Consider the following 17162-nt stretch of genomic DNA (forward strand, 5'->3'; position numbering starts at 1 on the left):
TGACACTCAGCTGATAAGAAACACAAAGAATCTCATCTGGCTATTTGCTGCCATAGGAAGGTCTGTCGTTCCCTCCCTGCTTTGGGGGAGATCACGACAGTAATTTACCATAAGCAGCGTTTTTCAGTGCCTGGTTCTTAGCCCCCCTGAATAGAAGGAGCATTTGCACGGGGTAACACTAGCACAGTGAATGACTTGCTTGTCTTAAATCTTGACGGTGTCTGAGTTCAGTGACTCTCAGGCTGATAACCGAATAATTCCAGGGATTATGAGTTTGCAGTAATTACTCGAGAGGGATTTAGGGTTTGGTGCTTTCGGTTTAGCTTTTGTCTCCCTTTTCACGGGGAAGTAATGCTATCCAAAGCGGTCGGGTGTACACCGTCAGTTGGCCAGCCAGCTGGGCACCAGCTCTTCGACCTGGCAGGATGCTCTGGCATTCAACATGCTTTCTGTGCTGATGTACATAAGAGCTGCTGTCATTGCCCTGTCCTGGGTCAGGCCACGTGCTCGCAGGTGGCAGCAGTAGCATGAGCTTCCTTCTTGGTACCTCGCTAAGTGGGAAAGCTTTGGAGATGTTTGAAGTGCCTCTAGGCACTATGCCTCTAGCGTCTCAGGTGTTTAGCACCCATCTGCATCAGAAATAACAACCTTTCCTTGCAGCACGTCCCTGCTACCCTACTGGGTAGTATCACATCCTGCAATAAGAGCTGATGCTTTAAATAAAGCACAGCTGGCATGTTACGCGAGGGATTGTGTCCACATTGCTTAGCTGGGGGTGGCTGTTAGCGTCAGTGTTGCCCTTCTGTTTCAGGGATTTGCTGCCTTGACTCTTGGGCTCTGTCCCTGATTCATCACTTTTAAATTCTTTAATTAAAAAAGATTAAAGAAAGAAGAAGCAGCAGGTGGAGAATCATCATTTATCCGATTGGGAATCTGTTGCTGCTTCTACGCTCTCTGTTCAGATCATGGAATCATAGAATGGTTTGGGTTGGAAGGGACTTTAAAGATCATCTCATTCCAACCCCCCTGCCATGGGCAGGGACACCTCCCACCAGCCCAGGTTGCTCCAAGCCCCGTCCAACCTGGCCTTGAACCCCTCCAGGGATGGGGCAGCCACAGCTTCTCTGGGCAGCCTGGGCCACTGTCTCACCACCCTCACAGCCAAGAATTTCCTCCTAATATCTCATCTAAATCTGTCCTCTTTCAGTTTAAAAATGTTACCCCTTGTCCTATTGCTGCAATCCCTGATCAAGAGTCCCTCTCCAGCTTTCCTGGAGCCCCTTGAGGGACTGGAAGGGGCTCCAAGGTCTCCCCGGAGCCTTCTCTTCTCCAGGCTGAACCCCCACAACTCTCTCAGCCTGTCCTCACAGCAGAGGGGCTCCAGCCCTCGGAGCATCTTTGAGATGAATCTCCACAGCCCAAAGTGAGCCCATTCTCCAGTTGTTGCCTTTAATAATGCCATCTCTTGTCAATCTGGTCACCTCCAGGTTATGTATTGTACAAAATACAGCTTGAGTCCTTTCTACAGGAACACAGTTTAATGGGAAAGTTGGATTAGGCATCTCTGAGTGTACTTGTCCCCTCGCAAACTGCTACGGAGCAATGCAAAGGTCAACCAGTTCGATGGTAGCGGTAGTTCTCTCCATCGGTACAGGAGATGGCAGTCTGACCATGGGAATTTCTCTTGCAGCCACAGGACTCCTGGGAGGAGTGGTGCAGCCCAGCTCTCCGGTGGGAGACAGAGGAGGGATTGACGATGACCAGGTTCAGCTACAGAAGCAAGAGAAAATCTCCCAGGAAGAAGCAAAAGAGCTTAAACAGGTATAAGTTGAGATCACATTGATATAAGAATTGTTTCACTCCCTCTTCTTCCTTAATAACGTGCGTTTTTATCATCAGAAATATAGTCCTTGTCCTTAACAAAATATTTCTCTCCCTAAATTTAGATGGGCATATTTAAAAAAATAGTTAATCAAGCCTGTGATTAAAATACACTGATAACTTCGTATTTGTTTTTAACTATTTTGAACAAATCAGGGATTATAGTAATATATATTAAGTGATAGGATTATGACACAAGGAAAATCCTTAACTGTAACCTGTTTTTTTCTGAAGATTAAGAAGTTTAACAGTTAAATCATTTTCAGCTTTTTTGTGTTTTTCCTGTGCTGTCTTATCCTTTTTAGTGAGGAGTAGCGGTTCTATTTCAGAAATATCCACAAAGCTGAACAAAGACTAATGTGCTCTAGGCAATCCTGCTTTAGCAGGGGAGTTGGACTAGATGATCTCTAGAGGTCCCTTCCAACTCTGAAAATTCCGTGATTGCGTGAAGTGTTTTATAGACACACAGAGAGAATTGTAGCTAGGAAATGAGTATGCAGTCCAGCAAATTCATAAAGGGGAAATAGGTTGGAGATTTTACAAGAAAAAGATATTTATTTAAATTAATCCAGTCTGATATTGTTACTCGAAATGGCTCTTTAATGAGTTTCTCTCATAGCTGATGTTCAGAGTTTTAGCGAAAAATCCCTCTTTGCTTGATCTGAAACAGTGAACTAACTGGGAAAGCAAAGGATTATGGTTTTAGTGTTTTTTCCGTTAAAATAGTTTACTGGTGATGATCACAGCCACATCAGAAGATGTGGTTGGAGATTAAACTGTATATATATATATTTTTTTTTTCCCTGTAGCATTTTATTCTCCTTAATATTCCATCTGTAGTTTGGTGATAGCATCATATGAATTTTCTGCTAATTCTGTTGCCTCTTAGCCAAACCTGCAGTTTTCTAGACCTGTTCTTTTATTTTATAATTGAGAATTAGAACACAGTTGAGAGTCATGAGCTCTTAGTAGTGACTCGAGTGGCTAAAAATGAAAACTGCTTGCAGGAAAAAAATCTATTTATTAAAATTAACTAAAAGACAGTTGGGTAAGTGAGAGTTTAACCTTTGCAGAAGGGTCATTTCAGAAATTTCTGAAATTCTCTGTGCTGGATAGTGGACTAGAAACAGTGTTAAATGGCCAGTGTTATTTAAAACAAAACAAAACACTTTCAAGATTAACTAGAGCTCAAAAGACAATTCTGGTATTTTTTTATATCGCTCCAAGCCAAGAATTTTTAAGCCAATTAATGATTTGGGGTGAGCTTGTGGGGTGGTGTGAGTGGGGAGAGGATCTGAAAGCCAAACTGATGGGCCATGAATTGGCCTGATTTTTTTTCCCAATCATTGCTGAGCACCTGTTCCCAGAGAGTGAGACCTCTTTAATCATTATTCCAGTCATTAATAATTTTAAAGTACGTGCTGTAATTCCTATAAAACTCCTGTTCCTTTCCCACATAAATACACAGTTTTAGACCCAAACTAGGCTCTGTGACCAAAATATGATCAAGATCTTTTGACTGAAATATCTTATTTGGGCTTTTTCAGAACCAAAATGGGCATTCACCATTGAATCATTCTCCCTTCTTCTCATGTTTTAAAGAGCTTCTCTCCGCGATCTGTCGTTTTATCAAAAACCAAGCATTTCTGAAGCAGCACTGACCTTTTGGAAGATTTTAAGGGAGAGTATTTCTCAATAGTAGTTGTACAAATAACAGCAATCTATTATTCCTGTGTGCATGCACTTTGTACAGCTGTTATGTATTCAGAGGGGCTAGTTGTTCCTTCCTTAAATGTCAGCTTTTCAGCACTATAATTCTGATTTGTAGCCAGACCCAAAAAACCCTAAGTACTTTATAAAGGACTGTTGATCAGGGACTACTATTGAAGACACATTTTGCTACACCTTGCAAACAAAAGAAAAGGCTCTCTACGAATTGCTTCCTCAGGGCCAGTTCTTGACAGGTGAACACCAAGCTTTGTTGATGCTTGATCTTACCAGAGCAGTTGGCTGTGACTGGAGAAGCAGAGGAAACACAGGATGAGGAGTTCAGCATCTTCCAACAGGTTTTGTGAACTGGGAATGGAGCCTCTCGTCTTGTATAGACGGGTGTCTCTCCAGCTGCTCCCAGGCATTGTGCAAGCACTGCTTTTTCTCATTGCTCTGAAGCCCCGAGCAGAGTGAAATAACTCAGGATCTTTCAGTTCTGGTAGGAGAGAACGCGGTGAGGTTTAGAGGGGAAGTGTAAAGATGTGGAAGTGAAGGAAAGTGTGATTGAAGTCAGGAGCTCCTGACAGTAAAAGCGGATTTGAAAGGTATGGAGTTTGGGGATGTATTCTGATGGGGTTCAAGGGCAGCATCATGGTAAACACCATACGAAGCCTTTTGGGTATTGAAGTGAAGATTTTGAGGTGAAGATCTTGAAATTACATCTAAGCAGGACATTTAATGCTTATCTAAGTTATGTCAAGGCTTTATCTAAGGTTATATTTGCCATATTCACTCATTTGATAGTTGAGAAGTGGGTTAAGTCCATGAATAGAAAGCAGGGCAGGGAACCAGGAGCTTTGTCTCATTTCCAGCTGTGTGGCTTTAAGCAGTCAGACATGAACTAGGTTTTAGGGTGCTCCTTGCTGAGGTGTTGCTCTCTGAGAGCTTCTTTGCACTGCTTCAGTTCAGCTCCCACACTGGGAATGAGCAGGATAGTGGTTAATCATGCTTTGGGAATGAGCACGATGATGGTTAATCAAGTTTGAAAAGCGTTTAGAGAGCGAAGGGGGAAAATGGTTACAAGTGCAAGGCATTAACGTGCATTGAAGACAATGACATTTGTGGCATCAGACTTCCATGAATGAATTAAGGGTATTCGAGGTCTTTCTGTTGGTAACTATAGTGTTTGCCTGAGCAGTTTCCTGTCTTGAGGTTTATTATGTTTTATTCTTTGATTATCTGTAGTCCAAGCACTTGTTTTTTTAAAAAAACAACAAAGTCACAAAGCCCGGAAGAGCTCAGCTCTGTCACCCTCATTACTTATGATGCGGGTAAGTCTAGCAGACCTTTTGAAGTTGGAGAAGTAAGAGTAAGTTGTGATAAACAGACTAATAGCTGTCACTCGTCCTCTCTCCTCAAAAACAAAGTACTTGTAGTAATTATAATAGATGTTTTGCCACAGGAATTGTTGAATGTTACTAAATTCCTTCCATTAGAGCTGGAAGCCCTGAGCGGTCGGCAGTTGTGATTGGGTGCCAGAGTAAAGAACCTCACTGGGACTTCATGGAGGGACGTTTATGTCAAAAACCACAGAGTTTGTGGCAGTGGGAGCTGTGTTCCTTAGCTGTGCTATAGAGGTGGAGAAAGAAGCCTACAAAGTTTCTGTGGTCTCTGGCGGAGCTTCCGCCTCCTGCCTCTCTGTGGCTGACATGATGGCACTGGGGGAGGGAGGGGATAGGATAACATTAGCTTAAGGGCTGTGGTCGCGGGGGGTGGGGGGAGGAGTTCACTGAATTTGAATTTATTTTGCCAAACCAGTGCTTTCTAATTTTCGAAACCATTCCTGCTAGAGAACTGGTGCCCTGATATTTACTGTCTGCAGATCGCGTATGCCATGGAGACAGAGACAGTATTAAAGAATTTAATTCCGTTACATCTGGGAAAAAAACCCCGTATCCCAGTGCATATCTTTGCGACATTTTCTTCCTCGATGTCTTCTCGGGTCTAGATGGTTCCATTTCAGCCCTTTACTACTTTCACAGTCTCTTCAGTGTTTATTTACCCTTTTATTGTGGCCTCATCTCAGGAAATCACAACCGTTACGTCAGAGAAAAAGAGTTTTGTGGAGGAATCGTTCATTCCAAGTTCTAAATACCAAATTTGCTCATGGGATGGCCTTGTTCCATGGCCTATAGCGATCAGCAGACAACCGATCTTAACAGACACGTGTAATGACCATGCCCCGGATTTATTTTTTTGGAAGGCACAATACGTGGAGGGAACAGAGGTCCTCACAACAAACGCTTTGTATTTACTTGTGTGTAACTGAAGTATTTAGTGGTACCAAAATAAAAGGTGGTAGTTAAGCCTGTGGAGCTGCTTGAGTATTTTTTTCCAGACAAGGTCAGTGGTGTGTTAGTGGCACCATGAGTCCTTAGTCCTCCCTGAGAAAGTAAATAAAATCAGACTTCTGCATCAGTCCAAGAAGAAATAATGGGGGAAATCATCCACTAAGAATAAGATAGTAAACACTGACCCTTCCACGCTGTCTGAATAGCCACTGGCTCAAAAGAGCTGATGCTTTAAAATTTGTCAGCTTCAAATACAAGGGACCTGCTGTCCTGTCAGACTTCCCTGTTCCAGGGTTTTCTGTGCTCAGAAGTTTTGTGCGACAAGAGGCAGCCTGATTTTTCTAGAGCAGGCGGAAGCGCTTTTGCTAGTGGCTGGTGTAGAGCTCCAGTATTCCTACACCAAAGGCAACCCTGGATCAAGCAGAAGGAATGTCTGCTTTGCTACAGGCAAGCGCTGATAGCAGCAATCCCAAACACGAAGTGTCTTAAAACAGCGTAAATCCATAGATTTTTGTTGTGGCAAGCTACAACTGGCAATGCTTCCTGGACAATGACACTTTCTGTATCTTATTTTTACTGCTGGATACTCAGTGTACTGAGACGGTAGATCATATTTCACAAGCTTTAGCTAAATAGCACGTCTGTGATGGCATCTCAGGACCCGAACTAAACTCACGTCTCCATTGTGAGATCTTTAGGGTATAATCTCTGTTTGTACAATGCCTGACACTTTGGGTTTAGGTCTTCAGGTGGCGTGGCAAAGTGATGAAATAATAGGGCTAAGTACTGAGCAGATTCACAGGCTTGGAGTCCTCTCACGTCATTCCATCTGTGTCTACATTGTGATGGCCTCCAGCTAAAGCTGGTCACCTCAGCTCCTACTTGAGCCAAAGCAGAGAGAAATGGGAAGCGCTTGAACTCCTCCGTAAGCAGGTACATAAAATAGAAGAGATGAAGCATGACCTAAACCGCACTGCGTTGTCTAGGTCCTCATAGTCTGTACAAGAACTTGGGGTAGGTAGCTTGGGTGGACACCTTCTCCCAGAAAGGCCCAAGTCTGCTGTAGTTGAGCACTTGACACAGGGTGGATTTGGAGAGCCGTGACAAATTTGCTTCCTTGTTTTTGACAGCGAGAGCTCTGTGCGTGGGAATATTAGGTTAACTTGCCTGAAGTCGCACAGAAAATCTGTGGCGGAGCCATGGGCCTAAGTCAGACTTTCCAATTCATAATCCGGTGGAATAAATCTGAGGCTGTCTCAATGTGAGATTGCCCAGTGCCTGAGGAAATGTGCCTTTAAAACGTGTCTTTGATGGGCTCATACCTGCTGTTTGGCTTTGTGTAACAGATAGAGTTTCACGCTGAGTTTTCATGTCTTGGTTCACCGTCCAAATGACGTGCTGGCACAGAAGACAGTGCTGGTCTGAGCAGCTGACAGAACTGGAGCAGTGATAACAAGACATCTTGCCATCATTTCGCTTTGCGAAAACAGTGGCCAGCTTTGGCCAGACTTCAGATTCCAGTAAGTCTCTCCGGCAAGCTCTGTGAGCTGTGCTGGAAAAGCATCTTAACAATTTCAGGTCCCATTGGATTGAGTAGCAGCGCTCAGTTTGAACAGTTGAAGATGCTGACAGACAAAGGGTTAAGGGATTTATTACCAGACTCTCTTAGGCAAAGAGAATTAACAGATGAAAGTGAGCCGCTTGCCTTTTATTTTTTGTGTGTGAGTAACCACATCATCATCGCCCACTGCTTTTCAAGGCAGAGCCTAATTGGCAGGTGAAGCGAGCAGAGCCCTGTAGCCGAGTTTCCATTTTACTGCTTTCGTATTTTAAAAGCTTTTCTGTTCTCAACAATTGTGTCTTTTTCTGTATTTTAAATGTTAAGCGTGTTCTGATGAACGCGAAGCCTATCAAAAATAATCTGGTTTGAAACTAAAAATAAACTCTTTTTCATAGCAAACCTGGGCCTTTTTGGGCACAATTTTGATTTACAAATAAATTGGGTGCCTCTTGGAGAGGTGGGGAAGGAGGAGTGTCCCTGCTTCCTTTCTGCATCCTCTGGTGCCAGTCCCTTCTTTGCTGTGTAGCTCTCTTGGACACTTGCACTGCCGGTCACCACATTTATGTGCTCACCTCAGTGGGTTTCATGAACTGAGATGTGTTGGGTGAGGACACAGCTCGGGAAAGCTGAGTTTGCCGCACTGCTAAGGGTGCTTGGTGATAAACTTCCAAAAGTATTCTCTGGAGTACTGCATCTAGCTTTGGAGTCCTCACCACAAGAAGGACATGGACCTGTTGGAGCTGGTCCAGAGGAGGCGATGGAGATGCTGTGAGGGCTGGAACCCCTCTGCTGTGACGACAGGCTGAGAGAGTTGGGGGGGTTCAGCCTGGAGAAGAGAAGGCTCCAGGAAGACCTTATAGCAGCTTCCAGTATCTGAAGGGGGCCTACAAGAAAGCCAGAGAGCAACTTTTTATAAGGGCATGTAGTGATAGAATGACGGGTAATGGGCTAAAACTGTAAGAGAGGAGATTTAGATGAGATATCAGGAAGAAATTTTTCATTATGAGTGTGCTGAGACACTGACACAGATTGCCCAGGGAAGCTGTAGATGCCCCATCCTTGGAGGTGTTCAAGGCCAGGCTGGACGGGGCTTTGGACAACCTGGTCTAGTGGAAGGTGTCCCTGTCCAGGGCAGGGAGTTGGAACTAGATGATCTTTAAGGTCCCTTCCAACCCAAACCATTCTATGATTCTAAGTGTGTGCCTTGCTGCAGCAGAAGGTGCTGAATGGCTGGAGGGACCGTTCTGGAGCATGTGTCAAGCCGTGATCTAGAAAGAATTGGCAGACACTGCTGCTTCTGTTCTGCAGCGCTGGAAAACAAATTTTTGGATGCTCTTGTATAAAGCTTTCTAGTAAACTTGCTGAAAAAGGGTCAGCATGGACCATCTTTAAATCATCTGCAAATGATGAAACACATGTCTTTCACTGCCATCCTTTAGGATATACTGAAGGAGTGAGGTCTCTTCTCTCTTAAACTGGTATAAAGAATTAAAAGTTTATTGGACTGGAGGCTGAAACCGTGTAATCTTCTCTCAGCTGAACATTGAAGCTGGCCTTGCTCTCAGTTGGGTGGAGTGGACCAGAAGACCCTTATATGTCTTTTCTAATCTTAATTATACTGTGACTTGATGAATGGTAGGAATCATTTCATATAGCGCTGGCTATTTATTTTGTGTGTTTTTATATATATTACATAAAATCTATGCAGAAGAAGTTTAAAGGAAGAGCTGAGGGAGAGCCACCTCTGAACTTCCCATTTCCAAGTAGTAAAGTTACTTTCTCAGGAGAGGCAAGACCTTACTTCAGACCCATGTCCTCAATCATACGCATGATAGATCTGATCATGTCATTTTTCTTTTTGATGCGTATCCTACACACATCTACCGCCTCCAGTTTGGGGAATTCAGCCTGACTTTCCCGTTACAGTGAAAGAACATGAAGCGTTTCATTTGGGATAGAAACAGAGGATTTTTTAGCTTGTAGTTTTGGTAAGAACAGAAAAAGGTAGGTTAAGCTTGATCCATGGTTTATTTTGTATTTTTGCTTTGGCAGCCAAATTGCAGAACCAGTTATTCACACAGCCGTATTTCTAACTGCTTGTGATTTATGGAAAGAACTGAGAGATATTTTATGAGATAAATCTCACTACTGTGGCTGACGTCCAGCTTCAGTCAAAGCATTTTCTCTGCGTAAAATTCCTGTGCCATTCCAGCTAGATACAATATTCCTCACTGCTTTCCTCAAACCGGTAATTTGCCTAGCTGCAAACGATGGGACTGCTGGGGAATTCAGCCCCACATGTGGATAATGGGGCTGGTGATGTTTCACAGCAGCTTTCTGGGGCCTGATTATATATATTCTAAAAGGAAAACAAGAGTTCACCAGTTGTAATGAAAACAAAATTAAATTAAACATGTGTAGAGTACAGTTCTTTTCCCCTATTTTACCAAAAGACACAGACTTATTTTGTTAGATGGGCTGCAGGTATCTTCCGTAGCATTACCTGGATGCTCATGTACCACAGCAGTTGATGTTGTGGGATAGTGATGGGATAATTTGCTTTCTTGGAGACTTTTATTGCAATTGGTTGAATAAACTGCTTTTATTAAGCAGGCAGTGAGAGGATATCCTCCTCAAGGACTCACCTGTGGATGCCTAAGGAAGCAGATCACGCTCTTGGGAGACCCCAGCTGGAGTACTGTGTCCAGCTCTGGGGTCCTCAACATAAGAAGGACATGGAGCTGTTGGAGCGGGGCCAGAGGAGTCCACGGAGATGCTGGGAGGGCTGGAGGCCCTCTGCTGTGAGGACAGGCTGAGAGAGTTGTGGGGGTTCAGCCTGGAGAAGAGAAGGCTCCGGGGAGACCTTGGAGCCCCTTCCAGTCCCTAAAAGGGCTCCAGGAAAGCTGGGGAGGAACTCCTGATCAGGGAGTGGAGCCATGGGAAGAGGGGGAATGGTTTTAAACTGAAAGAGGGGAGATTTAGATGAGATATTAGGAGGAAATTCTTGGCTGTGAGGGTGGTGAGACAGTGGCCCAGGTTGCCCAGAGAAGCTGTGGCTGCCCCATCCCTGGAGGGGTTCAAGGCCAGGTTGGACGGGGCTTGGAGCAACCTGGTCTGGTGAGAGGTATCCCTGCCCAGGGCAGAGGGTTGGAACTGGATGATTTTTAAGGTCCCTTCCAACCTAAACCATTGTAGGATTCTATCCTGTAGGCCAGCACTGACAACCTTTTTATGATCTGAATTGACTGAGAAGCTGGATTTCCAGTCTGTATGATACGATGCTTCCAAATCTCCCTCCGATACATCCGAGGGAAGGCAGCTGAGGTTTGCCTGTCAGGCAGGTGCTTTCAGTTCATGCAGCCGGGCTTATTAAGGGAGTAGCCACAAGAGGGAAGAAAAGGCAATGATATAACTCATGCCTTGAACTGCTGCTAAAAATGAGCCAGTGTTATAGGGTAAGGAATTAAGACAGATTTTTCTTGTGTTGTTTGGATCTCTGCTCTTGGACTTGGTTGTGTGAACTGATGAAAATTAAAGTTGAGTAAGACCCATAAGTCAGTGCACGGTATCATTATGGATGTCTCCTGGCTTTAAGAATGCATCAGCCTAGCTTTCTTTTTTCACTTTAGAGCCTTCTGCCCTGTTTGGACCAGTATCAATAGGTTTTTTCAGACAACAGGGTTTCCACACAATCTTGGAGCAGCTCAGGGTGTTTGCTTACAGCCCCACACATGAACCGTAATTTGCTAAGCATAGTGTAAAGTGGTTGATGTTTAATATAATGCTTGCAGCCTGGAATTGAGCTATAGCCAGTGCATCTGTTGTTTCTCATCTCGGGTACAGCCTGAGCCTCTTGGCCGCCTTGACGTCCGCTCATACCACACCACCCTCCAGTCCCTTGAAAATTATTTGTTTTGTTGCCCAAGTCTCACTTTTTCCCTTCTGCTCTGTCTAGTGACACTTCTTTCTTTAGTGGATTGCAGTAAAACAGCATTTTCTGCCCTTTGACCTGGTCCCTGCCTAACCTTGCTACGCCTTCGGCCACGTGGTCGCCTTTTTTGGCCGCGTTCTCTGTCTGCGTTGGCTCTCAACGTGTGCAACCTGTCAGGACAAGCCACTGCTCCGAGATGCAGACGTACCAAGGAGATAACAACAGAGCCAGCATAAAGCTGATGTTTACATTGATTTTTACTTCTAATTTATTCCTTTCCTCGTATAACCCTAACATTTGAGATTCGATTTTTCTGGTCTTTAGTTCATTGTTTAGTTCATCTCCATGCAGCTTATCCGAGCAAGACCTGTGTCTTTTCACCAGCGCACTCCAGGGCAGAGTCAGGCAAATGATTTGCTCATTTAAAGCAATGAAATAAAAAATTGCCATGTGGTCTGTTACATTTCTCAAAGAACTGGCTGGTCGATCGCTGAAAGCTCTCAGTCTTTTCTTCTGACAGATACTAAAGAAACTGAAAGGCCTTGCCTTGGAGACGGAAGCTGAACTGGAGAGACAGGACGAAGCTCTCGATTCCATCACTACCTCCGTAGATCGCGCGACGCTGAATATCGACAAGCAAAACCGCAGAATCAAGAAACTAACGTAGCGCCCGCGTGAGACGGTGGGGATGGTGTCATGAGGAAGAGGAGGGTCGGAGAACTGAATTTCTCAAGACTGTTTCTTTAATAGACGCTTTGATTGCACGGGAGGTGTTTGCAGTATTGCCTGGAATACGATGCTGCTGTTGTCGGGTTCCTGAGGGTTTTGAAAATGTTTCCAGACTTGGACGATGTTTGAAGGCTGGTTTAGGATTAAAAAGGCCAAGAATTTTAATTACGGTGAAAAAATGATAGTGGATTCTTTACTACAGAAAATCTGTAAATATGAAGGGATGTGATATAATCTGAATCAACTTTTACGTGCTTTTTTTATGTTGCTGCTTTGGAATTTTATTTTTTTTTTTTTTTGTTGCAACAAAGAAGTGAAGGAAAAACGAACAGCATATGAGACTACTTTATATGATTACAGCCTATTAATTCTCTCTCAAGGTCTTTCTTTAAAATACTTAATAGCCGAACTAAGGGCCAGATGTCCAACTGCAAGTCATTGAGGCATTTTTTTTTGGAAGTTAATGCTGAGGTGAGCAAATGATGGTGATAAAACCTTGTGTTCCCTGAGCAAATAGTTTTAATAGGTTTCAATCATGGTTTCAATATACCCAGAAATTTTATAAGAGTAGTGAAGACTTAGTGGCCACAGCTGTCTGATGCCATGTCCTGGGAAATCAAGAGAAGAAGGTTAGTTAATGTGCATGTATCAGTACAGGCACCTACTTATTGAGCAGATTTTTGGGTTTTTGCTATTTGATAAATGTTTTACTGACTTAAGTCACTTATAAAAAATAAGTGTCAAAATTGAATACATGCTTCTACTTTCCAAAAAGGGACTGCTGATCTTCAGTGATCATCTGCATGTTTTTGTGTGGTTTCTTTTTCCTTTTTAAACTGCACACCTAGGGTAGGAATTGATTTTTGGAGTGGAGAAAGCGATTTTCTTCACGGGCAAATTTATTCAGTTCTTGGAGTTTGCTGTTTGCATCCCTGTGCACACAGTGGATTTATATTTTGGGTAATTGTCTGACATGGGATGCGGCGTCTTCAAAGCATCAAGAACATAGTATTCACTAAGTGTGGTGCCTAAATGTTGGATCTGGGCTGCCACATCTCTGATGGATATCTCTTGTCTCTTTGCTTCTCTGTCTTTCATATTCCAAGGATCTCCTATTGTTTGTCTCCGACTCTCTAAATAGGAATTTCATGAGTTGTGTGGAGCATCATGTGGTTTTTGTGTGTCTCCTCCAGATTCACAGGCCATGGGGCCTATGGTCGGAGCTGTAGGCCTCTGTGTGGCATTTGATAGTCGTGGTACATGCACCTATGTGTCTTTTATTTAATTTTTGTGATTAGGTTTTGTGCTGGGAGTATGCTATAGACCACCCAACCAGGATGAGGAGACAGATGAAGTATTCTATAAGCGGCTGGCTGAAGTCTCGCAATCGCCAGCCCTTGTTCTGGTTGGGGACTTCAACCTGACGGGTATCTGCTGGAAATATAGCACAGCAGAGAGCAGACAGGCTAGGAGGTTCCTTGGGTGCATGGAAGATAACTTCCTGACACAACTGGTAAGGTGAGCCTGTTCAGGACACTGGTTGAGAGAGTCCCTTGGGAGATAGTCCTGAAGGGCAAAGGGGTCCAGGAGGACTGGACGCTTTTCAAGAAGGAAATCTTAAAGGCCCAGGAGCAGGCTGTCCCCAAGTGTGGCAAGTCTAAAGGGCGGGGGAAATGGCCAGCCTGGATGAACAAGGAACTTCTGATGGAACTTAGGAATAAAAGGAGGGTTTACCACCTTTGGAAGGAGGGACAGGCAACTCAGGAGGAGTACAGAGATCTCGTTAGGTTATACAAAGAGAAAATTAGGAAGAACATTGTAAGTGAAGATCAGGTTCGTGACCATCTGATGAACCTGAAAAGCGAACAAGTCCATGGGACCTGATTTGATACAGGTACTGAAGGAACCACAGGTACTGAAGGAACTGGCGGATGAGGTTGCTAAACCGCTCTCTGTTATATTCCAAAAGTCACGGCAGTCTGGTGAGGTCCCCACTGACTGGAAAAGGGGAAACATAATCCCCATTTTCAAAAAGGGAAAGAAGGAGGAACCAGGGAACTATAGGCCAGTCAGTCTCACGTCCATGCCTGGTAAGATTATGGAGCAGATCCTCCTGGAGGCACAGCTGAGGCAGAAGAATAACGAAGAGGTGATTGGGTACAATCAACACTGCTTCACCAAGGGCAAATCGTGCCTGACAAACCTGGTGGCCTTCTATGAGAAGGTCACAACATCAATAGACAAGGGGAGAGCAACTGACGTCATTTACCTGGGCCCGAGCAAAGCCTTTGACACTGTCCCACATCACATCCTGGTCTCCAAGCTGGTAAAATATGGGTTTGATGGGTTTGATTCAGTGGATAAAGAACTGGCTTGACGGCCGCACCCAAAGAGTGGCTGTCAATGGGTCCATGTCCAAGTGGAGGCCAGTGACGAATGGAGTCCCTCAAGGACCAGTACTGGGACCGGTCTTGTTTAACATCTTTGTCAGTGACATGGACAGTGGCATAGAGTGCACCGTCAGCAAGTTTGCTGACGACACCAAGCTGTGTGGGGCGGCTGACACACTGGAGGGAAGGGATGCCATCCAGAGGGACCTTGACAGGCTGGAGAGGTGGCCCCATGCCAACCTCATGAAGTTCAACAAGACCAAGTGCCAGGTCCTCCATCTGGGTTGGGGCAATCCCAAGCACCGATATAGGCTGGGCAGGAACTGGCTTGAGAGCAGCCCTGAAGAAAAGGACTTGGGGGTGCTGGTGGACGAGAGGCTCAACATGAGCCATCAGTGTGCACTAGCAGCCCAGAAAGCCAATCATATCCTAGGCTGCATCAGGAGAAGCGTGGCCAGCAGGTCGAGGGAGGTGATTCTCCCCCTCTACTCCTCTCTCGTGAGACCCCACCTGGAGTACTGCATCCAGTTCTGGAGTCCCTACTACAAGAAAGCTATGGATGTCCTGGAATGTGTCCAGAGAAGGGCCACGAGGATGATCAGAGGGCTGGAGGACCTTTCCTATGAGGACAGACTGAGAGAGCTGGGGTTGTTCAGTCTGGAGAAAAGAAGGCTCTGAGGAGACCTTCTAGTGGCCTACCAGTATCTTAAGGGGACCTCCAAGAAAGCTGGGGAGGGACTTTTTAGGATGTTGGGTAGTGGTAGGACTAGAGGGAATGGATTAAAACTAGAGATGGGTTGATTCAGACTGAACGTTAGGAAGAAGTTCTTCACCATGAGGGTGGTGAGACACTGGCCCAGGTGACCCAGAGAGGTGGTGGAAGCCCCATCCCTGGAAGTTTTTAAGGCCAGGCTGGACGGGGCTCTGAGCAACCTGATCTAGTGGGAGGTGTCCCTGCCCGTGGCAGGGGGGTTGGAACTAGGTGATCTTTAAGGTCCCTTGCAACCGTAACAATTCTATGATTCTATGAAATGGTCTGAAGTTGCAGCAGGTGAGGTTTAGATTAGATATTAGGAAGAATTATTGTACAGAAAGAGTGGTCAGGCACTGGAACAGCCTGCCCAGAGAGGTGGTTGAGTCACCATCCCTAGAGGTATTTAAGAAACATATAGATTTGGCACTTCAGGGCATGCGCTAGTGGCAGAGATTGTAGGGTTTTTATGTGTGTGTGTGTATGGTTGGACTCAGTGATCTCAAAGGTTCTTTCCAACCATGAAGATTATATTCTGTGATTCTATTTGCACTAACTGGTGGTGAAGCATTTCAAGACTTCTTGTAGACCTGTATTTCTAAAATAAAAGGGAATACCATCAATTATCTAGTTGGTTTTGTTGAGTTTACAGTTGGCTTCATCAAGACTACAGGAGAGTGGGGACCTTTTCCCCTCCTAACTTACTTAATATTACATAGGAGAGGTTCCAGGTAATCCATATATCCATCGCCTGTGGCAGAGAACTCACATTTCATCAATTCCTACAGTTTACCAGCTATTTTAGTTCAAAAGTAGCTGTTGTAATGTGTCTTTTTTTTTTTTTAAAGTGTTTTTATATTAAAAATTCTTCTTGTATTGCTTTCAAATACAACACTTTTGGTGCAATATTTTTAACTAGTGAAGCTTTGAACTGTTTATTCCATTGATAGCAGCTGTAAAATGTTTCCTGTTTCAGAGAAATTCAGCCCTGCCTTTTAAAGAAAGACACAGTAAATCACGTAGAGGATGTTGTTTTCAAGATCTTACTCTACCTTGTTTTGTATTACTTCATATTAGTTTGTTAGTATTGGAGTAAAATGTACTTCTGCACTTCAAAGTCTTAATTTACAGTCCAAGTTGTTACTGGCATGCACTTTACCTACTTGCTGAATATGGTGATTATATATACATACACTATGTACTGTGAAATAAAATATTGTCTGGAGTTCTCTCGTTTGTTTCTGATACCCAAATCGCTGTCGTTTTACTGTGAAAGGAAGATACGTTTACACAACTAATTATTTCATGAATTTGAAAGTGTACTTTGCACAGAATGGTGTGTTAACTGAACCTGGTGCTGACTGGGAACCAATCTCTGAACTGAATTCGTGCGAACCAGGATTGCCAAAAGTAACTACTAGTTACACGTCATTTAATTTAACATTTTTTGTGCCATATTTTTATTATTGTGGGTTTTAGCACAAGCTGTTGCATCTGATTCAGTATTTTGTGGTTTGTGTAGTCTGACATGTCCATGCTAAAGCAAAAAAAATAAATAAATTGTAATATTGTTTGTAAGAAGTGACCCGTTCTAGAGCTGTGCATTGGCTGAATTTCATGTGCCCAGAGGACTTTCAATCTGTAATTTCTTCTTATTAAATATCTTGGAATAGCGATCTTCTCTCTTGTATTTACTTGGCCGAGAAGTTGCAGTAAAAAATCCTCTATGCCATCCCCTCGTCATACTATGGAACAGAATTTAATGTCATGCTTAGAACCTCCCATGTTTCCTTCTACCTTCAACCCAAATGCTGCTGTTATCCAAATAATGTCGCAGATCTGGACCGATGCTCCGTGG

The 17162-nt window shown here is 44.1% G+C and overlaps 1 protein-coding gene across 6 annotated transcripts in view; it reads left to right on the forward strand.

The window, feature by feature from the left end:
- The window catches only part of SNAP47 (synaptosome associated protein 47), a 33162-nt gene extending 16633 nt beyond the window's left edge, over positions 1-16529 (forward strand). For 5 of the 6 annotated variants that reach the window (XM_063324237.1, XM_063324235.1, XM_063324236.1 and 2 more), the window contains exons 4-5: positions 1691-1821; positions 11955-16529. In XM_063324237.1, coding sequence (XP_063180307.1) covers positions 1691-1821; positions 11955-12101 — 278 coding nt within the window. In that variant the 3' untranslated portion in view covers positions 12102-16529. Of the gene's footprint in view, positions 1-1690; positions 1822-3428; positions 5319-11954 lie in introns of those variants that run through there. The other variant, XM_063324233.1, reaches the window with a different exon arrangement.
- Positions 16530-17162: the final 633 nt, after the last annotated feature.

This window comes from Chroicocephalus ridibundus, chromosome 2 (assembly GCF_963924245.1).
Source record: "Chroicocephalus ridibundus chromosome 2, bChrRid1.1, whole genome shotgun sequence".
NCBI classification, from domain to species: Eukaryota; Metazoa; Chordata; class Aves; order Charadriiformes; family Laridae; genus Chroicocephalus; species Chroicocephalus ridibundus.